The sequence below is a fragment of the Leucoraja erinacea genome, chromosome 7 (assembly GCF_028641065.1).
Source record: "Leucoraja erinacea ecotype New England chromosome 7, Leri_hhj_1, whole genome shotgun sequence".
NCBI lineage: Eukaryota > Metazoa > Chordata > Chondrichthyes > Rajiformes > Rajidae > Leucoraja > Leucoraja erinaceus.
In genome coordinates, this window is record NC_073383.1 from 10,593,912 (window position 1) to 10,616,813 (window position 22,902).

General features: G+C 41.8%; 1 protein-coding gene across 1 annotated transcript in view; it reads right to left on the reverse strand.

The window, feature by feature from the left end:
- The window catches only part of LOC129698548 (signal transducer and activator of transcription 4-like), a 50,877-nt gene that overhangs the window by 18,940 nt on the left and 9,035 nt on the right, over positions 1–22,902 (reverse strand). Inside the window, exons 4-10 of the mRNA XM_055637627.1 lie at positions 22,518–22,676; positions 20,767–20,945; positions 18,866–18,925; positions 17,835–17,928; positions 15,207–15,302; positions 14,080–14,163; positions 11,128–11,226 (exon numbers count right to left, since the gene is read on the reverse strand). Of these exons, the coding sequence (XP_055493602.1) occupies positions 11,128–11,226; positions 14,080–14,163; positions 15,207–15,302; positions 17,835–17,928; positions 18,866–18,925; positions 20,767–20,945; positions 22,518–22,676 (771 nt within the window). The remainder of the gene's footprint in view (positions 1–11,127; positions 11,227–14,079; positions 14,164–15,206; positions 15,303–17,834; positions 17,929–18,865; positions 18,926–20,766; positions 20,946–22,517; positions 22,677–22,902) is intronic.

The following is a 22,902-nucleotide window of genomic DNA, read 5'->3' on the forward strand; positions in this document are numbered from 1 at the left end:
TCTATATTATGTTTACATATTCTGTTGTGCTTCAGCAAGCATGAATGTCATTGTTCTATGTGGGACAATAAAACTCTCTTGACGAGTCTCCTTCCACGTTCTGATGAAGGGACCTTAACCCCATTTCACTTCCCTCGGGTGCGGCCTACTCACTGAGTATTTCTAGCATTTTTTTTCTTTGCTTAATATTGGCAGCATCTGCAGATTTTGGGGGATTTTCAATGTTGAAACTTGCCCCTGAAGGGAGTTTGGTGTCAGATAACATATAATCAATCTAATGTAGTTATGGCATTCTGCCATACATTTAGAATCATGTTTTGTTCATAACATGTATAAACAACGTGACTAATTCCATCTACAAATACCATCTTTCATATTTCCACATGACATCGCAGCAGGCTATTTGGCCCATTGAGTCTATGCTGGCTCATAGAGCAATACAAATTCCCCACGTATTTTCTGTGTGACCTATTTTCACCAAAATCTAATTAATTCTGCAACCCACCTTCACTCCAGGCAATTGAGAATTATAGAGCCATACAAAACAGAAATAGTCTCACCACACCATGTCATAGAGCTGTACTGCAAAAATAAACTGATCCTTCGGCCCATCATATCTATGCTGGCCATCATGTCCAACCATACTGATTAATTCCATATCCCTATGCTTTGCTCAATCATGTACTGTCCAAATGCCTCTTAAATGTTGCTACTGTTCTTGCTTCCACCATTTCTTTAGCAACTCATTCCAGATACCAACTACCCTCTGTGTGGAAGATTTACCCTTCAGATATGTGGCAGGAGATATTTAATTCAATTCAGGCAAATGTGTGGAGTTTGGGAAGTCAAATTCAGGTACGGCATATGACAGGGACTTCAGTAGCATTGATATTCAGCGAAACCGTGAGGTGCAATTCCATAATGTGGCAACACAGATGGATTGGGTAGTGAAAGAAACATTTCGGATACTTGCCTCCATAGGCCGAGGTATTGAGTATGCGAGTTGGGACATCATGTTGCAACTGCACAGAACACTGGTCGGACCACACTTGGAGTATTGTACTTGTGTACAGTTCTGGTCACCACACCATGGGAAGGATATAGCAGCAATAGAGAGAGTGCTGAAGAGATTCACCAGGCCCTTGCCTGAAATGAAAGTCTGTAGTTCTATGAAGGGGTAGAATAAGCTGGATATATTATCTCTGGAATATAGGCTGAGAGGTGACCTTATAGAGATTTATAAAATCGAGGGGCATAGCGAGATAGATGGACAGCATCTTTTTCCCAGCAAAGGGCAGTCCAGAACTAGACAAAGTTTACAGCATGAGCGGAGAAATTTAAAGGATCCAAGGAGATTCTTTTTTCACACAGAGAGTGGTGGTTATATGGAACGAACTGCTAGATGAGATGGTCGAGGCTGGTACAATAATAATGTTTAAAACGTGTTTGAACAGGTGTTTACGTATGAAAGTGGTAGATGGATAACGCAGGCAAATGGGACGAGTGCAAACATGTATCACAGTTGGCATGGGCGAGGTGCACTGAAAGGGCCCGTTTGTGATTTTAAGACTCTGTCCCCCTCCTCAGTCTCCCTCCCAGTCACCTTAAATTCATGCCTTCTCATTTGAGATACCCCTGCCGTGAAAATCATACTCTGGCTTTCTATTCTTCTGTGCTTCTCATGATTTTGTACACTTATATCATGTCACCTTGCAGCTTCCTTTGGGAAAACAAACCAAGCTTGTCTTTATGACTTAAGCCCCCCAATCTGGACAATACCCCTGGGGATCTTCTCTGCACCTCCTCCAGCTCAATCACATCTTCTCTGCAGTGTAGCGACCACAACTGCGTACAAGAGTGGCCAAACCAATATTTTGTACAGCTGAATTATAATGTTCAAACTGTTATACTTTCCTATCCCTGATGTGAAGCTCACAGGTGGACAGTGGCAAACAAAACCATATGCCTTATTCACCACCCTATTTACTTGCCATATAGGGAATAGTATATACTTGTATTTTTTGGTCTCTCTGTTCTACATAAGATCACAAGACACATGAGGAAGATTAGGCCATTTGGCCCATTGAGTCTACTTTCCCATTTGATCGTGGTTCATCTTTTTTCCTTCTCAACCCAATTCTCCTGCTTTCTCCCTGTAACCTTTGACGCCCACGGATCCACGCGGCAGATCATGGTGACACATCTATTCCCCTGGCAGAAGGCCTGGCTCGCCCACTGCAGAGCCGCAAAACCCGTCCCCAAGAGGCGACCCGCTCATCCCCGAGGACTGGAGAGGATGCCTCGATGATAATCATGTATTGTCTTTCCACTGACTAGTTAGCACACAACATTAGCTTTTCACTGTACCTCGGTACACGTGACAATAAACTAAACTGAACTGAAGAGATTCAAGATGTTTTTAAAAGTTTTGGATACAAGCGCTTCAGCCCACTGAGTCCCGCCAGCCAGTGTCACTGTACCTTGGTACATGTGAGAATAAAGCACCATTGAACCATGGACCTTACTAATCAATTCCTGCTTTAAAAATATCAAAAGACTTGGCCTCCACAGCCATCTGTGGCAATGAATTCAACACATTAACCAGCCTCCTCAGTGGCCTGCATTCGCTGTGTATGTCCAACCCTGCTACAACTTCCCATAACCACATCACTTTGTACTTGTCCAAGCTAAATTCCATCTGCCATTCCTTTGGCCACTTTCGCAGCCGATCAATACCCTGCTGTAAACGTTCACTGTGCACTGCACTGCCAATTTTAGTGTCATCTACAAACGTCTTAATCATCCCGCCTACACTCTTATCCAAGTCATTCATATATATGACAAAGAGCAGAGGACCCACCACACAACCCTGTAACACGTCACTAGTCACAGGACTATAATCAGAAAATGACCCTCCCCTACCACCTCTGCCTCTCACCACTTAGCACATTTTGTATTATGCTGATACAGGGGCTCTATAAGGAGCTGGTCAGCCCGCATTTGGAGAACTGTGAGCAAATTTGGGTCCCCTATCTGAGGAAGAATGTGTTGGCTCTGGAGAGGGTCCAGAGGAGAATGATTCCAGGAATGAGAGGGTTAGTATATGATGAGTGTTTGACAGCACAGGGCTCTACTCGCTGGGGTTTAGAAGGTTGAGGGGGGACCTCATTGAAACTTACAGAATAATGAAAGGCATAGATATGGTGGATGTGGAAAGGATGTTTCCACTTGTGGGAGAGTCTAGGACTCAATTAAAGGGCGCTCTTTGAAACGAGAGGTGAGGAGGAACTTCTTTAGTCTGAGGGTAGTTAATCTGTGGAACTCATTGCCACAGAGGGCTGAGGAGGCCAAATCAGTCTGAAGAAAGGTCTCGACCGGAAACGTCACCCATTCTTCTCCAGAGATGCTGCCTGTCCCGCTGAGTTACTCCAGCATTTTGTGACATCTTTCCAATAGCAGGGTAACCAAAACTAAACACATTACACCAAATGCAGCCTCAACAAAGTTAAATATAACTGTAATGTACAGTGGATACTTTTATGGCAGAGATAGAGAAGGTTTTGATTAGAATGGGTGTCAAGGGTTATAGGATTCGGTGGCAGAGATCAGCCATGATTGAATGGCAGAGTAGACTTGATGGGCCGAATGGCCTAATTCTGCTCCTATAACCTGTGAACGTATGCAATTGACTAGCTCACTCTAGATCCCATGTGTTTTCCCCTTCCTCGCTACCAGTGTGGAGTGAGCATTGAAGCTGGTGCTGTGCGGCAGCAGGTCTATTAGCTGCGCCACTGTGCCATTTCATGGATGGTTCAGCAGTTCAAAGATATTCCAGAAGATAAAATACATTAATTATGACAAATCATTGAATTTTGCAATTAAATCAGGAAATGTAAACATTCCACTCAGCATCTTAGGAAAGAGAAACAGTTCACATTTCAGGTTGATGACACCGCATCAAAACAGGGAAATTGAAACAAAATAGTTTATAATAAGATTGGATGGGGAGAAGTATTGGAGTGAACAAAGAGAATATACATGACAGGGTGGGGACAATGTTGCTGCAGGTGACTCCAATGTTTATGAAGCTGCTTGATGGTCTGATTAATGAGGCTCTTTAGAGAGAGTGAGAAAACAAACACATGGACATGTTAAAGCTATAAAATGCAGAGTGGCTCAACCTGAAACCAAAAAGGAAATACCCATTATATATGGAGAGAAAAAAAAACATCCAAACTATTCTGGACACACAAAGCTGGAGTAACTCAGTGGGTCAGAAAGCATCTCTGGAGAAAAGGAATGGGTGATGTTTCAGGTCAAGACCCTTCAAGGTTCTTCAGACCTCGACCCAAAGCGCCACTGATTCCTTTTCTCCAGAGATGCTGCCTGACCTGCTGAGTTACTCTAGCCTCTTGTGTCTATCTTTTGTTTAAACCAGCCTCTGCAGTTGTTTGTGCATTCCTAACCACATTGATGAAAAAACCTCAGGTCAGAAACAGCCTAGACAGAAGTTGATCTCACATTAGCCAGTCTGAAGAAGGGTCTCGACCCCAAACGTCACCCATTCCTTCTATCGAGAGATGCTGCCTGTCCCGCTGAGTTACTCCAGCATTTTGTTTCTCTCTTTGATCTTACATTAGGCTTTGTTGGAATGGTGTGGGAGGCTATGGACAGATAGGTCAGAGTAATCGTGGGGTAGAAATTAAACTGACAGGCAATTGGAAGTACATGACTGCCTTTGCAGTTTGAAGGGAGATGTTATGCAAAACAATCTTTTGGGTGATGCAGTGGCTCTGCGGTAGAGATGCTGCCTTGCAGCATCAGAGACTCGGGTTCGAGCATGACTATGGGTGCTGTCTGTCTGGAATTTGTATGTTCTCCCTGTGCCCGCGTGGATGTTCCAAACACGAACAGGTTTGTAGGATAATTGGCTTCTGTAAATGTTAAATTGTCCATAGTGTGTAGGATAGTGCTGGTGTACGGGGTGATCTCTGGTGGGCACGGACTCGGTGGGCCAAAGGGCCGGTTTCCACGCTGTTTATCTGCAGTCAAGCTGTCTGCGTTTGGTTTCTCCAGACCTCATTGTGAGCACTGAATGCACAACACCAAATGACCAGACCCGCAAGCGAATCACTGCTTCACCTGGAACAATTGTTGGATCCATGAACAGCAACAAAGGAACAGGATTAAAAAAAAATGGAGTTGCATCTCCTGCTGTTGGGAAAGTGTGCGAAGGGGAGTATTTGAAGCATCTGGGTGAAAGGCCACGGAGTTCAAAATGAGCAATACTTCAGAATGCTGAGAGAAGGGTGTGTCTGGTGATGGAATAGAACAGTACAACGCAAGAACAGGCCCACGCCCACAGAGTCCATGATGCCAAGACCATATCCTTCCACCGCAAACCTCCATCCTCTATCAGTAAGCCGGATCTGAATCCACACAACCAAATCACTGTTAATCCCGTGCATCTTAATCTTCAGGATCAACCTACCATTGTGGAATTATATAAAATGCCATTAAAATCCACGTGGCGCACTTCCACTGGCCCACCTTTATCCATCACCTTCATCACCTCATCAAAAAACTCATTTAATTTAGTAAGGAACAATCTGCCATGTACAATACCATGCTAACTGTTCCTAATAAACCCACTCTCTTCCAAATGGGAGGTAGACAAAAATGCTGGAGAAACTCAGCGGGTGAGGCAGCATCTAAGAATAGATTTCGGGTTGAGACCCTTCTTCAGACTCAAAGCGTTCAGACTCCAGCATTTTTGTCTACCTTCGATTTTTCCAGCATCTGCAGTTCTTTCTTAAACAAACTCTTCCAAATGGGAGTAAATCCTATCCCAAAGAATCCTCTTGAATAACTTCTCCACCACTGACGTGAGGCTCACCAGCCCATAAATACCTGGATATTCTCCTCTTCCTTTCTTAAATAAAGGAACAACACTAGCGACAAATGCATTGTTCCAGACAATGACAATTAAAATTGAAATTGAATCTGAATTGTTCCAGGTGAAATAATCGGCAATTATTTCAGAAAATTCAAAACCGGCCGCGACTAAAAATAGGTTGCCGTTTTAAAAATCGGTAATTTTTTTAGTCGAAGCCGGTTGCGATGCTAGTTGAAGGTGGTTGCTGGCGGTTGTAGGTAGTGGAAGGTAAGAATTTTTTGAAATAATCGCCGGAACACAGAAGAAGCGGAAACCACTTTCGACCATTAGGAAGACTGACAAAAACCTCCGGGAACCGCAGAAAGTCTCCAGAGGTTTCCGTTCAGGTTTCCTAAGTGGGACAGGGGCATTACCCAATGACAATTGCTTCCAGTGTACTCTCCCGAGCTGCTACCTAACTGCACAAACAGTTGAAGTTGTGCTTTTCCTGACTCCAACTTAGTACCTTCCCACAAGATTCAACTTTCTCCCTATTCAAAACAATCTTAAAACTTGTGAAGTTGTGATCACTATCCACAAAAGGCTTTTCTACTGAAACATCAGTCACCGGCCAGGCTCGTTTCCCAACACAAGATCCAGTATGTTCCCTTCTCAGGTTCGACTATCCACATACTGATTCTCCAGTACCAGTTCAGTACCCATTCCTGCTTTCTCCCCATATCCCATGATTCCCTTAGTCCTATGAGCTATATCTAACTCTCTCTTGAAACCATCCAGTGAATTGGCCTCCACTGCTTTCTGTGACAGAGAATTCCACTGATTCACAACTCTCTGGGAGATTTTTTTTTTCTCGTCTCAATACTAAATGACTCACCCCTTATTCTTAAACCGTGACCCCTGGTTCTGGACTCCCCCAACATGGGGGACATTTTTCCTGCATCTAGCCCATCCAATCCCTTGGGAATTTTATATGGTTCTATAAGCCTCAGAAGAGAAGGCAGAAATCTTGCTTCAAAAGTGGAGGGAATTAATGGGAAATGTTTGAAAACTTGATAGTTAACTATTAGGAGGGGTAAGAATGTTACAGCCTCTTTGAAGGGGAAAAATATACTCAGAAATTAATGTAAAGGATTACTGTTATTCAATATTTCCCACTGCTTAATCTCTGGTCATTTATGTTTAACCACTAGTCATTTACTTGGCAGGTGGGTGGCTATTCCTTCATGAAAACAACTTTTGGCTCAGTCCCAATTACTCCCCTAAACCCCAAATTTCTCATTCACTTTGTGGCATTTAAAACAAAATTCTCCTCTGAATTTTGATAGCTAATCTAATTTTATTAAAAAATGGAGCATGCTAGCGGGTATATTCCTATGTTGGAGAGTACAGTATCAGCAGACTATTGTGTCTACAATAGATGGCGCCATTCACCACATTCCTTTAAATGAAGCCGAGAGTTCAAAATTCGACTTTTTAAAATTGGAGATTTGGGTTAAATGTGTAGAACAAATACTCATGGGGTTGCTAAAAGTGAAACAATAGATTTTATAATAACAAAATCAGGATTAAAATTCTGTAAAATAACTGAAAACTATTTTAAAGTTAGAATTTAGGTTTAACTTTAAACTCAAGTTGTGTAATTGTGCTTACTACTTAATGAACAGGTTATAAATTAGATGCATCTATTGTACCTTTCCCTCTGGCATTGGGTTTATTAGTCATAAGGTATAGGTTACTCATAAGGTCAAAAGTGATAGGAGTAGGCCATTCGGCAAATCAAGTCTACTCCGCCATTCAATCATGGCTGATCTATCTCTCACTCCTAACCCCATTCTCCTGCCTTCTCTCCATAACCCCTGACATCCGTGCTAATCAAAAATCTATCAATCTCTGCCGTAAAAATATCCATTGACTTGGCCTCCACAGCCTTCTGTGGCAAAGAATACCACAGATTCACCACCCTCTGACTAAATAAATTCCTCCTCGTCTCCTTTCTAAAGGAACATCCTTTTATTCTGAGGCTATAGTCCTGGACTCTCCCACGAGTGGGAACATTCTCTCCATATCCACTCTATCCAAGTCTTTCACTATTCGGTAAGTTTCTATGAGGTCCCCCTCACCCTTCTAAACTCCAGCCCAGTACCGTCAAACGCTCATCATATGTTAACCCACGCATTCCTGGGATCATTCTTGTAAACCTCCTCTTGTAAACCTCATTTGCAACCTACTCAGTTGCAAATGAAACGATGTGGAGGCAATGCCAGGAGTAAGTTTAATCTGGACTCGTCTGATGGGCAGAGGGCTTTGCAGTGTTAAACAGCTCTGCATTTGAGCCCCAGTAAAGTCAATCATAAATGGAGGAAGCAGCAGCGCACCAAGATTGTTCTGTGAAACTTGTTGCAACTCTTCACTGCTCTTAACCCTGTATTTATAGTTGAATATTTAAACCTATATTTGAGGATCAGCTTCAACCATGTACAGTGCAAGATCCATCCAGTTCAGATTTTAAAAATTGTCCCGGTTACTGATGTTTCAGTGGAAGAGCATTTTTAGGGATAGTGATCCCAACTCCACTCTAACTCTGTAACTTTTGCTTTCTACCTCTCTCCATCCCTTCCCCTTCCCAGTTCTCCGACCTGTCTGATTGTCACCGGCTACATTTTATCTCTGTTTGCCTTGTTGTTACCTTCTCCCAGCTAACAATGATCTGTTCTACATTTGCCTTGATCTCTATCCCCTTTGTCCTGTTTTCACACCTTACACTTCTTTATCTATGTATCTCCCTCTCCCCTGACATCAGTCTGAAGAAGGGTCTCGACCCGAAACGTCACCCATTCCTTCTCTCCACAGATGCTGCCTGTCCTGCTGAGTTATTCCAGCATCTTGTGTCTATCTTCGATTTAAACCAGCATCTGCAGTTATTTCCTTCACCACTCTTTTAAAGATTGTTTTGAATAGGGAGAAGACTGAATCTTGTGGGAAGGCATAAGTTGGAGTCAGGTAAAGCTCAATGTTATTAGGTCGCAGCTTGGGTGGGTAAACTGGAAGCAATTTCCATTGGGCAAATCCACGTCTTACATGTGGGAGTCGTTTAAAGGCCAGTTGAAAATTGTTCAGACAAAATAATTGCAGTCCAATGAGTGTCACGGGATGGACAATAATATTTTAACTGGGTCTATCACCAAACCAGGAGCTCATTCCAGTCACCTAATATTGAGCCTGCAGAAACATTGCCAGAGTGGCAACAACAAGCTGTCGATATCTTCATTTATCATGGGATTTCTTAAACTTCAACTCATTCCCTTCTCTTTCTTGATGCCAACTGTATTGATTGTAATTATGCACTGAGATGCATCAGCGAAATCCAGGCAATCCGTTACCACGCAGTGGAGTTACTTTTACCCACCTAGCAGCTTCTCCGCCAACATGTTGAGCTGATCGGAATTCAGTCCTCGTCCCACATAAGAAGCGAATTGCCAACTCAGCACCTCTGACAGCTGACTCCAAGTGGCAGTGGGAGGGACGGTGAACAAAGTCAAGTTCTAAAAGATTGCAAGGTGCATAACAAACTTACTGGAAATGAACAACCAGAAACAGGCACACAACACACTTCCATCAGCAAAAAGAACAAAAAATGGTCAGCAACATTTCTTGCAAAACCCTATTAGGATTAAAGAAACTTTTGTTGGCTGTTCGCCCAATCTTGCTTTCGATTTGTCCACTCAGCCGTTTTTTCTTTGCGGAGCATAGCACGATTTTCCCAGCATTTTCTGCCAGCCGTTTTTTCGCTAATTATCAAAAGCAACTGGCAGAAATTAGCACGAGGTACCTTTGGGGAGGAGGTGAAATAGGAGCCAAGGCAGCCTCGGGTCATGGAAGCAATGACTGCGGTAATGATGAAAATATGGTCCTGCCTATGGAATCCCAGGGCAAGAACTGGCAAGAAGTCGATGGATATGGATATAATGTTTGTGGACTGCTAAAGGTAAAAAGCAAAAAGGATAAGATTTTCCTGAGCACACTGGAGATGGGGTGATGTGAAGAACGTTGGATGTGGCATGGAGAGAAAGTGTCAACGGCTGCACGGACATGCAAGAGTGACAAACAAGGAAATCTGTGGATATTAGCGAGCAATTGATACAGGGGGTAGATTGGGATTGATAGCAGTGGGTATGAAAGGGCAGGGGAAAGGAGAGGGATGGAGAGGTGAGGGAGGGATTGGGGAGGGGAGGAGGAGAGGGGAAAGAAGAGGGAGGGTGAAGAGGAGGGGGAGGGAGTGCTGGGGATGAGGGGAAATGAGCCGTGCCTGCGCAGTTGGGGACTATGGGTGAGTGTTGGAATATTGCGTTGGGGGAACGGGAGAGTGGTGGAATATTGCATTGGGGAATGGATTGCGTTGGGGGACCAGGCCTCCCGTGTGACAGGGACCCAACGGGTCCCGCTTAGTCTAGTATGACAATAAAACACTCTTGACTCCCAGTTGTTGGGTGATCTATATAATGCGCGCCGCAGTGTAATATTACCTCAACTTTCCATCACTGCAATATTTTATTTAATCAATATTGCTACCCCTCCTCAGTTCCGTTGCTCCCTATTTTTCCTGAACACGCTGTATCCAGGTACTATTTACCGCCCAGCCTCCTTCTCTTTGAGCTAAATTTCTGTTATCACCATCTCATCATATTCCCGTGTGGTTACTCATGTCTCTAGCTCACCAACCTTATTCAGGTGATAACACTTCAACCATACTCCATGCATTTACATACATGCTTAATTGACCAACATTTGTGTGGCACGGTGGCGTAACAGTAGAGTCGGTGGGTCAAAGGGTCTGTTTCCGTGCTGTATCTCTAAACTAAACTAAATTATTGCACGTTCATTCACTGAGCCCAGTAAAATTCTTATGCTGAGCTGTACTCTACATTTCTTTTCGCTTGTTTGCCTATATTTCATCTAACCAGACCTTCTGCCTCTGACACTATGTGATGGCGTCCTCTGATGCGTGTGCACTTTGCTCCTTCAAATACACTGTGCCTGTCATTACACTGTATCATAGCCTTTTCCTTCCTCAATATCCCATGGCCTGAACCTACATGTTCTGTTTCCAGCACTCAGCCCCCCGGCCAAACAAGTTCATGGTTTGGTAGCCTTCAAGATGCCCTGGAGGATATTAATTGATGTACTTTTTCAACTTCAGACTTAAAGAAAACAGACATGCCTGATTAACATACCTTGGGATCATTCATTAACATGTTGTACCATATAACGGAGGCCCAGCCACTGGGCAGCTGACTTACATTTGAGATGACCACCACAGGCAAAGAACTGGTCTGTTGTTTAAAAATAAAGACAAAAACAAATGATTAATTCAGTTTGTGGAAGAGTCATGTCTTTTATGAGAAGCACAAACCTTCTATTACAGAATGTTTCCCTTTTCAAGGAATATTGTTCTCAATGGACAGTTTTCAATGAATACTATTGCGTTAAATTAGGCGGGACAATTATGCAGTGGTAGAGTTGCTGTCCTACAGGGCCAGAGACCCGGGTTCGATCCTTACTACGGGTGCTGTCTGTACGGAGTTTGTACGTTCTCCATGTGAACATGGGGGTTTTCTCCGAGATCTTCGGTTTCCTCCCACACTCCAAAGACACGCAGGTTTGTAGGTTAATTGGCTTCTGTAATTTGTCGCTAGTTTGTAGGATTGTTGCTTTGCATGCTCAGTGGGCCGCAGGGCCAGTTTCCATGCTGCGTCTCTAAACTAAACTAACCACTGTGTGTAACGTTTAACAGCAGATGGAAAGTACAGATCTATATTTAGACATAGTGTAGGAAGGAACTGCAGATGCTGGTTTAAACCGAAGATAGACACAAAATTCCGGAATAACTCGGCGGGACAGGCAGCATCTCTGGAGAGAAGGAACAGGTGACATTTCGTGTCGAGACCCTTCTTCAGACCCAACCCGAAACATCTCGACCTGAAACGTCACCCAGAGCAAGTGGTCACAGTTTAAGGATACGGGGGAAATCTTTTAGGACAGAGATGAGAAAAACATTTTTCACACAGAGAGTGGTGAATCTCTGGAATTCTCTGCCACAGAATGTAGTTGAGGCCAGTTCATTGGCTATATTTAAGAGGGAGTTAAATGTGGCCCTTGTGGCTAAAGGGATCAGGGGGTATGGAGAGAAGGCAGGTATAGGATACTGAGTTGGATGATCAGCCATGCAGGCGGTGCAGGCTCGAAGGGCCGAATGGCCTACTCCTGCACCTATTTTCTATGTTTCTATGTTAAGTTACTCCAGCATTTTGTGTATAACCTAGGAAGGACCATTATATACAAATGGATTTATCAATTAAATAAATCAATCAAATCAATCAAATAAATTATCAAATTGTCTCAGCAACTTTGATGAAATTGTGAAAAATGCATATGCTGTACAAAAAACTGATCAAAATAAGTGATGCTCTGGAAATAAATGCCACAAAGTGAAAAACAGTGACATTCCGGCATCTTTGCTCATGATATTCACAGACATAATATTTTGTTAATGAATTGTGTTTAAAAACAGAGCTTTCGAAAAGGCTTTTTGAAGATGCATCTTTATAGCCTTTCTATTTTAATTTAGGGTTACTAATAGCAGAAAACAAACTGCTGGAAGAAATTAATGGGTGAGGCAACATCTGTGGAGGGAACTAGACAGTAGACATTTTGGGTTGGGACCTTTAATCTAAACTGATGGGGAGCTACGAGAGAGGTTGTTGCAGAACTCTCTTCAGAGAGAGGAGAACTTCTTCAAAGTAGGCATACCTTGAGGAGATTTTGCCGTGGAACTTTGTTAATCAGTGTATCTAGCTGAGAGGTGGTTGGCAATATCACACATGGAGTGTACAGGAGCACATCAATATCTAGTCTCGCCTGACTAATATAATCAAAGCCAGACTTCTGAACATTCATGAAATCCCTATCTGCCTGTTGCAAGTGATTTTAACAAGTCCTAAACCCTGGCAGTTTGCACAAATAGCCAGTGAGAGAAATGCAAGGTGTGAAGTCAGATTCACATTTTAACTATTCTTGCCTGACAAGCGGTGGGTACAAAATCTGTCCCTAACTACAATTTCCAATTCCTATTATAAATCTGGTGAATATACACTGACTTTTCTTCTCAATATCTTTAGTGCCAGTTCCCTGGTGAATATACACTGCTTCTCAATATCTTTAGTGCCAGTTGTTAGCCTAACTAACAGCATATCTGTATTTTCACTTGTATAAATGATATAGTATTTCTTTATTATTGCACACAAAGTGTGAATAACAAACTTTTACAGTAACATTGCATAGCATAATATAAGATGCAATGCTTGGGAAATGAGATAATATTTGCAAAATGGTTAAAAATGTTATTCAGAAATAAGAGTCACAATTTTAAAATGAAGACAAAATGATTCAATTACATAGAGAGGGCTAAAGAACAAGTGAAGTTAGACACAAAATGCAGGAATAACTCAGCGGAACAGACAGCATCTCTGGAGAGAAGGAATGGGCGATGTTCCGGGTCGAGACCCTTCTTCAGACTGAGAGTCAGGGGAGGGGGAGATACAGAGCTAAGGAAGTGTAAGGTGTGAGAATGAGACATCAAAGAGGGAGGAGATCAAGGAAAATGTAGGATAGATCATTGTTCGCTGGGAGAAGTTAACAACAAAGCAATCAGATATAAAATGTAATCAGGGACAGTCAGACTGGTTGGAGAATTTGGAAGGGGGAGGAATGGAGAGAGAGGGAAAGCAAGGGTTACTTGAAGTTAGAGGTCAATATTCATACCGCTGGGGTGTAAGCTACCCAAGCGAAATATGAGGTGAGAAGAAAAGCGAAGTACTGCTCTGAATCACTAGAGGGAGACAGACGCCGGAACAGATTCCCAGTGTTGATGTTATAATGAATGTACGGTGATCAGCAACGTGATGCTCGTGTACAAATAGGCATGTGCCCAGTGACAGAGATTTGAAGAGTTACCAATTTATTTTATGATTAATTCTTGTGAAGCAGATTCAGGAAATGAGCAACAAAATGTCATCGACATATGGTCTTCTCACATCTGGCTCTTGCTTTAAAAATTAATATTACATAACAGCATTTTTAATATAATATTATTCATGAAGTACGCTGGCAAGAGCGAATCAACTCACCTCTAAATCTATGATAAGATCTTGATGACAAAACTGTGTTTCAAAATTTATTGAATGCAGCTCCTCAGTGACAATGAGAGGACCCTGTAAAATTAAAACATGTTTAGGAAAGATAATGAACAGAATTAAATATTTTGTAGAAACAGACAATAACTAAATACAGCAGCACTTTTAATTTAGTTTAGTTTAGTTTAGAGATGCAAGCAGGCCCTTCGGCCCATTGAGTCTGCGACGACCAGCGATCCTCGCACATTAACACCATCCTACACACACTAGGTCCTCTGGTCCTCAATTCACCTAGTGTGGGCAAGAGACTCTGTGCATGTTGTGTTGGGCAAATGGTTGGATTTGCAGGCTGTCTGGCCTCTGAATCCTGAAAGACTTCATACTAGGATATTATAGGGATTTTTACTAGAATGTTGCCTGGGTTTCAACAACTAAGTTACAGAGATAGGTTGAATAAGTTAGGTCTTTATTCTCTGGAGCGCAGAAGGTTAAGGGGGGACCTGATAGAGGCCTTTAAAATGATGAGAGGGGGAAAGTTGATGTGGACAGCTTTTCCCTTTTGATAGTGAAGACAAAGACATGACTTTAAGGGACCCTTTGAGTAAATAGGGGGGAACTTCTTTTCAAACGGTGTGGAAGAGCTTCCAGTGGACATGACTTCAGTATCATTAAAATTAATTGGGACAGAAGTTTAGGGGTAATATGAGGGGGAACTTCTTTACGCAGAGAGTGGTGGCAAGAGATTGTGGGTGTGGAATGAGCTTCCAGTGGAAGTGGTGTCGGCAGGTTCATTGGTATCATTTAAAAATAAATTGGATAGGCATATGGATGAGAAGGGAATGGAGGGTTATGGTATGAGTGCAGGCAGGTGGGACTAAGGGAAAAAAAAGTTCCTAGCAGCAACTCTACTGGTGTGCCACAATGCTGTCTTAGAACATTTATTCTAACCTTTCTCCTCGCTCCGTGTTATAATTTTTAATTTTGTTGCAGACTTTGTAACCAGACAAAATAATAATTTGCTATCAGACTCTAATAACCTTTTTTTCAAAACTCCATTGCAACATTTAACTTTCTTGGCTTTGTCATTTGTTGTTGCTTTTAGAAAATATCATTCCAGTTACCTGACTACTCAAGTGCAACTCAATAATCGAAAGTATATGAGAAAATGTTACCTCATTTCCTTTAGTTCCCGCTGATGATTTCTGTTCTTTAAGTTGCTGTCAAAACACGTAAATATTAAATTAAGATTTGTTTTGGCCAATTTCCTTCTGAAGCACCTATGCTGGGCTTGTAGTTACAGGGAACATCATCCAAAAATGTTTTGCATGGTATATTGTTTTTAAAGTTCTGTATCTATTGTGTAATTTAGTTCTTTGTGGTAACCACATCCTACAATCAAAGGATGTACTTTGTTTGCTTCCTGGAATCACAGAAACGTATGCACAAATATAACATTGAGTGAAAGATCAGCAATGGCGTTATTCAAATGGAGAATGCACACACTAGAGGCCAAATAGCCTACTCTTGCTTCAGTTGCTCATATAGACCAATTACTTTCAATCTAGTTTTGTGGTTATTGATTTCTTTTTCTAGGAGAAATTGGTTTTCCTCTGCAAACCTCTCATGATCTCAATTAAATTGGCAATCAGTTGGCCTTGTTCCAAAGAAAGTAACACCAGCCCAAGCAACATTTCATTACAACTAAGCTTCTCGCAAGATTTCCATAACTCTCTTTATGCTATCTGGATTCGGAGGCAAATTGGTTTCAACTGTTACTGATAGAAGTTATGAGGTGACCAAAACTACATACAATGTAGCCTCGCCAGTATTTTATTCAGTTCTAGCTTTATAACACATTCCATGATTTGTTGAACAAAGGAATTAATCTTTAAATCATTCCAAGCCACTTATAGACATGTTTCTGCCATCTTTAAGAATCCATAGATATGTTTTCAAATACCTCTCTCTCTCTCTATCTTCCATTTAATGTCTTTGATTGCCTTTATTCCCCCCCACATCAAATTTATTACCTCATAATTTGCTAATTTTGTTTCTACCTGACTATTTTGTGCAACCTTCATATGGTGTACAGCTTTCTTTCAAGGAATTAACCACATGGCAATTTTTTGCATCACTTACAAACTTCCTAGCTGCACCTCCTAAAGTGAGGTATAAGTTTGATACGTATCACCAATAAGCAAGGGCCCTGGTACAGAGCTGTTAAACATAACAGGAAACAGCCTTACTTTCACTAGATTACATCATGGGCTAACCACATATATATTCCCTGTTTTTTCCTAAAGAATGTTATTGAAACATTGCCGTTCTTTCATAAATCCACGCTGTTTGGCCTTTATTTATTTTCAGCTTTTTAAACAATTTATACGGGACTTTAGAACTTTAGAGCTGTTTCCAAACCTTTTCCCATAGAAATGTTCGAATGCCTACTCTATAGTTACTTGGTCTGATCCTATCTCCAAAACAGTAACACAATTTTTCTTCCTATTTCCTTAGTTGACCCACAGGGTTGAGGAAGATTTGATTACACTCCAGGTCTGATAGTGAGTAATTTGATTTATTTTAACCTGCATGCCAACAACCTCGTCAGACATGGCAATGTACTATCTTGAGCCCAATGGCAAGGACATCTGGAGACCGAATTCTGTAGAAGGAACCTATGCAATTGTGTACGTCCACACACTTACTCAAAAACTGCCCAAGCCCCTCTCTCCATCAAACTCCACCCCGCACTAAATTATCCCCTCCCTATTCTCGTCCCTCCTCTCACCCACGAGAAGATAAACTGTTTCATTCTCTAAGTGCATATTAGATGCCCCACAGCTAGATTATGAAGAGAGAAGCAAGGAAATTATCCATGGTTTACAAATTCAATTTCACTAATATTTTATTTCCTACTGGTTACTCACAACATTTAATCATCCACCAAACAAGTCTGACAATTATGAGCTTGTATGAGGCTCAAGTCATGGTCTCACAAATGTGATTGATACAGAATAAACAGAGAAAGGTGTTGCACAGGAACAGACCCCCTGGCCAACAATGCCTGTGCCAAACATAATGCTGAAGTAAACTAGTCTCATCTGCCTACACATGATCCATACTCATCCATTATCAATACATGCCTATCTAATATCCTCTTAAATGCCACTAATGCATCAGCCTCCACCACCATCCTAGGCAGCTCATTCCAGGCTCCCATCCCCTTTTGTCTATATGTCCTACAAAAACATCCTACATGGCTTCTTTAAACATTGGTAGACAAAAGTGCTGGAGAAACTCAGCGGGTGCAGCAGCATCTATGGAGCAAAGGAAATAAGCAACGTTTCGGGCTGAAACCCTTCTTCAGACTTCTTTAAACATGGCCCTGTCCATCTTAAAGCTATGATCTTTGGTCTTTGACATTTAATAAACAATGTCAATCTAAGCACTTGATCAAATTATCAATCATTAAAATTAAAAGTTGAGACACAGTATTGCAAGGCCATTTAAACTTTGAAGAGCAACAGCTTCACTGGACACTAGTTAGGAATGGGTAAGTTGCTGATTTTGTTGTCCTCATCTCCAACTCGCTGCCTTTAGCCCTGTTCAGGGCTGAAGAAGAATGAAACGTTACCTTCTATGCAAAGTAGGTACCCATGAAACTTCAATTATATTTTTCAATCAAAAAAATTAATTTTTAATGTTGGTATGAAATGTTCATGATGAAAAAGTAAACAAAGACATTTTACCAAGTGTCTGAATTCTACCGAGAGACTCCCATTGACTGATTCTTCCATGTTCATTACTTTGGTGTTAGTGCCTAATATATTAAATTTGCGATATCTGTAAATAGAGGGCATAATTTCAATAATCTCAATACATTCCAACAATTTTAATTTTGAAAAAAAGTAATCTTTTTTTTTTTTTGCATACCCTCTTGCTGTTAAACTTTCTCTGGAAAAAAAAGTGAACAAGAAAAGGATTACTTAAGGTTCAAAGGTCAGTTTATTGTCACGTGTACCAATTAAGGTACAGTGAAACTCGAATTACCATACAGCCATACTAAACAAAAAGCAACAAGACACAACTGCATAAAAGTTAACATAAACATCCACCACAGCGGATTCCCCACGTTCTTCTCTGTGATGGAAGCCAATAAAGTCTAATCTTCTTCCTCTTTATTCCCCCGCTGTCGGGGCAGTGGAACCATCCGCAGTCGGGGTGATTGAAGCTCCCGCAGCCGGCGATTGACGCCCCCCGCGTCAGGGTGATTGAAGCTTCTGCGTCGGGGCGATCGAAGCTCCTGCTTTGGGGCGGTCGAAGCTCCTGTGGTTGGAGCTCCCAAAGTCGGTCTCTAACCAGGGACCTCGAGCTACACAATGTTAAAGTCCACAGGCTACAAGGTTGGAGCTCCAAGGTCGTTACCTGACAGGGACTGCAAGCTCCACGATGGTAAGTCTGCTGGGTCCCGTGTTTGGAGCTCCCAAAGTCGGTCTCCAGCAAAGGCCGCCAGCTCCTCGATGTTAGGCCGCAGTGCAGACGGAGATACGATACGGAAAAAAAGCGCATCTCCATCGAGGTAAGAGATTAAAAAAAGTTTCCCCCCTCCCCCTCCCCCACATATAACCAGCTAAAGAACACGAAAACATACATTTAACACATACTACAAAAACAAAGAAGGAGGAACAAGACAGACTGTTGAAGTGGCGGCCATTGCTGGCGCCACCCAGACATAATCAAAATATGATTCATTATATTAAAAATGTGTCTTTTATCTTACTTGTCGATTGTAGCTTTCACTTTTAGCTGATAATTCAGTTCGGGCAACTTCACCAAAAACCTAAGAGAAAAAAAAACTACCTTTATCTAATGCCCATGTCACCAAGTACCTTACAGGCAATGCAGTCAAATATGGACTGTAGACATTATCAGTTAATTTCCAGATGCCAAAGGTAGTTGAGGGCAGTTCATTGGCTATATTTAAGAGGGAGTTAGATGTGGCCCTTGTGGCTAAAGGGATCAGGGGGTATGGAGAGAAGGCAGGTACAGGATACCGAGTTGGATGATCAGCCATGATCATATTGAATGGCGGTGCAGGCTCGAAGGGCCGAATGGCCTACTCCTGCACCTAATTTCTATGTTTGTATGTTACTATGTTTCACAGATAGCAAAGTGATAATGGCCAGATAAATATTTTTACCTATATAGATGTTAAGGGATGAATATCAGTCAGTGCATCAAGAATAGTCTTCTATTCTTTTTTAATATACTGTAAATGGATTGTACTTTCACTTTACTAGGTAGACGCAATAGTCACACACAGGTATCAGGTTATGCTCTGCATTACTAGCCCTAGACTTTAGAAGCCAACACTCTCTTCCAAGCTCTGGGAAGAGGTGGACAGAGGAAAAGAAGTAGGATGCACCCACAGCATCCTTGGAAATGCAACAGCCCAAGTGACTCCCAGGAATATTTAGCCCCTGGTAGCACATAGTGGAAGAGAAGCATTTGGGAGCCTTGAGAACTTAGAGACCATGAATCAGGAGTCAGCAGAACTCCTGTCCAAACAACTCACTCACTGCCCCATCGACCATCCCCAGCCCCATCTGGCCAAAGATCTGAGACTTCCAATTTGTGTCATTGGGCAGATGGGAAACAAACAATAAAACCCCCCAAAATGAAAGATAGTCATCCTCAATTCAAAGGAATGTCAGTAAATCTAGAAGATGTCACAGTATCCGAAGTGCACAGTGATAGAGAGGGGCTGGGATTTCCCCACTTACATAGAAATGCCTCAACATGTCCAGTGAGTTGAAATGTGACAATCAACACAAATATATTAGGGAGCGCAGCTTCCAATCTATACTTGAAGATGATGGGAATTTAAACATTATATGCCGTTCAAAGTGTACACCAGATATGGCAGCCAGACAGTAGCTGGCAGTGTGAGGCTACCAGATCCATGTTTTCACACAGAGAGGTGGGGGACCACCAGGGAGTGTAAATTAAGTGACCCTCACTGCGCCCACAAGACCATATGACATAGGAACAGAATGAGGCCATTAGCCCATCAAGTCTACTCCACCATTCAATAATGGCTGATCAATTTTCCCTCTCAACCTCATTCTCCAGCCTTCTCCCTGTTACCTTTGCGCCCTTACTAATCAAGAACTTATCAATCTCCGCCTTAAAGATACCCAATGTCTTGGCCTCCACAGCCATCTGTGGCTATGAATTCCACAGATTCACCACTCTGCTATATTCCTCCTCCACTCCATTTTGAAGGCACATCCTTTTATTCAGAGGATGTGCCCTCTGGTTCTAAACTCATCCATTTACTGGAAACATCCTTTGCATGTCCACTCTATCTTGGCCTTTCATTGTCCTCATACTCTGACTAGGGTAATATGAGAGCAGTGGTAGGAGTCCAAATCCTAGTGTTAATGTAGAAGTCTTAAATTCATCTTTGGTCACGATTATTAAACCAATCCAAAGGCATCAGCCATCGATTTAGCTCACCTCCTGATATGCGATGGCTATTAGAAGTGCATGTTGATGAGGAACCACAAAATGTGGCCAATACTATATTGGTTTAACACCAAGGAAAAAATCCATCCTGCATGTTTTACTTAAAGACAAATATCAACTCAGTTTTGTGTTACCTATCACAAAGAAGCTCACCTTAACTTGACAGTGAACTGCACTCCCGTTTTTAGGACCATTGCTCTCTGTGGGTGGGTCGGCATGCAAGGCTGTCTCTCCACCACAAAAGAACTAAACATAATGGAAGTAAAAGACAGTTTATCATCTTTCTCAAGAATATTCACACTTGTTAAAAACAACTTAAGATCCACTTGTGACTTGTTAATATTAAATATCAGATTTTGAAAAGTTCTTATATTTACATCCAATATTGTTTCTCTATAATTAAAAAGGATGATTTACTATGTCTAGAAAGGAACTGCAGATGCTGGTTAATACCCAAGATAGACACAAAGTGCTGGAGTAACTCAATGGGTCAGGCAGCATCAGTCTGTGGAAGGGTCCCTATCTGAAACGTCACCCATCCTTTTTCTCCAGAGATGCTGCCTGACCCGCTGAGTTACTCCAGCATTTTGTGCCTACCTTAGGATAATTTACTACCTGGAAACAGTTGATGCTCAGTTGGTTGATGGCAAGAAAGACAACATCTGGGATGCTAGAAGTGTTGTTGATTTAGTGATTGGAAGAATTAGCCCTGGTCTTGAACGCCATCTTGGAGAGCATGTGCAATTGCATATTGGACAAAGGTGGGACTGGGTGCCACTATGATTCCTTGTATTCCTCAAATAACTTGTTGATATTTAGTTAATTGGTCATTAATAAAGAATTGAAATTTTGCCAATGTACGGATGCATCTGGTGCTTAAGAACAATATAGAAGAGGAGAAAAGAAGGAATGCAATTTAGAACAAAATCCATTTATACTGGGAATTTCATAAATCATTTCATTGAACATAGTGATATGGTTATAAATCCTAATGGCCCTTTGAATCGTTTACCATCTTGTAGCCGAGTTATGATGCATTTATTTGAAGTGTCCCAAATCATTTGTATTTTTTCCAGTTTCATGTTTTCTCACATAAATGCAAGTTATGAAATGTCCATGTGCATTGCCAGTGGTGCTTTTGGCTAATCTATCGGGTCAGAAGCTAATTTAGTCATTTGGTTGCCCCTCTCCGAGGAAAGCGGAAAGGTTTCAGTATGTAATATTACTGGGCCTGACCCAGTAGTACTTACAGATACAAAGGTGTGGAAAACTGACATCAGTACTTCTTTTCTTGTGGAAATCCAGGAGTGGCAATAGGAACATTCAGGTAAGTAATATAATTTTTATCCCTCCCCAGTCGAGGATGAATCAAAGTAAGAGGGTTATTTATAAGCCGTTCAGAAGCCTTATTAAGAATAAGGTGTAGGGCATTTAGAACTGAGATGAGGAAAAACGTTTTCACCCAAAGAGATGTGAATCTGTGGAATTCTCTGCCACAGAAAGCAGTGGAGGCCAATTCACTGGATGTTTTCAAGAGAGAGTTAGATATAGCTCTTAGGGCTAACAGAATCAAGAGATATGGGGAGAAAACAGGAATGGGGTACTGATTTTGGATGATCAGCCATGATCATATTGATTGGCAGTGCTGGATCGAAGGGCCGAATGGCCTACTGCTGCTCATATTTTCTATGTTTCTATGACTCGGAGGCCAATCTCATCAGTTCAGGAAACTCATATTTCCTGCCTGATATGCAGACTGTCGCCTATACCCAGTCATTTTCTCAGAATTTGTAACCTTAAGAAAAATGTGCACAGTAGAACCCGGAACTAAAATTTCTGAACTTAGAGACTGAATTTAGAAATTTCTAAAAGGTTGCTTTTCCATTTTAATATATTTTCTGTACCTTTTTATGAAGCCGTAAATCAAAATGTTCACTCTTTCCTCCAAATGAGGTCTTTGCAAAGGCATCGGATCTCCCTCGTAGGTCACTTTCTGCAGCAGTTCCTCCAGTTTTTTCAGCTGTTGTCTGACCTGAAATAGGCTCTCTGCGAACAATGTAAACCTAATTCAAAAGAATTGACAGCACTCATAGTACATCATGTTAACCAAACAAAGTACACAGAACCACAAAATATTCTGATGCTTGGTACTCTACCAGTTCTGCAGTTGGTCAAGACAAGTGTTGTGCGGACCTCCAATGCAGGCAATTTGCTGTCGGCGTTTCCAATCCGTTAGCTCTTCAAACAGTTGTCTGTTCATTAGAAAATCCATTTGGTTCAACAGCTCAG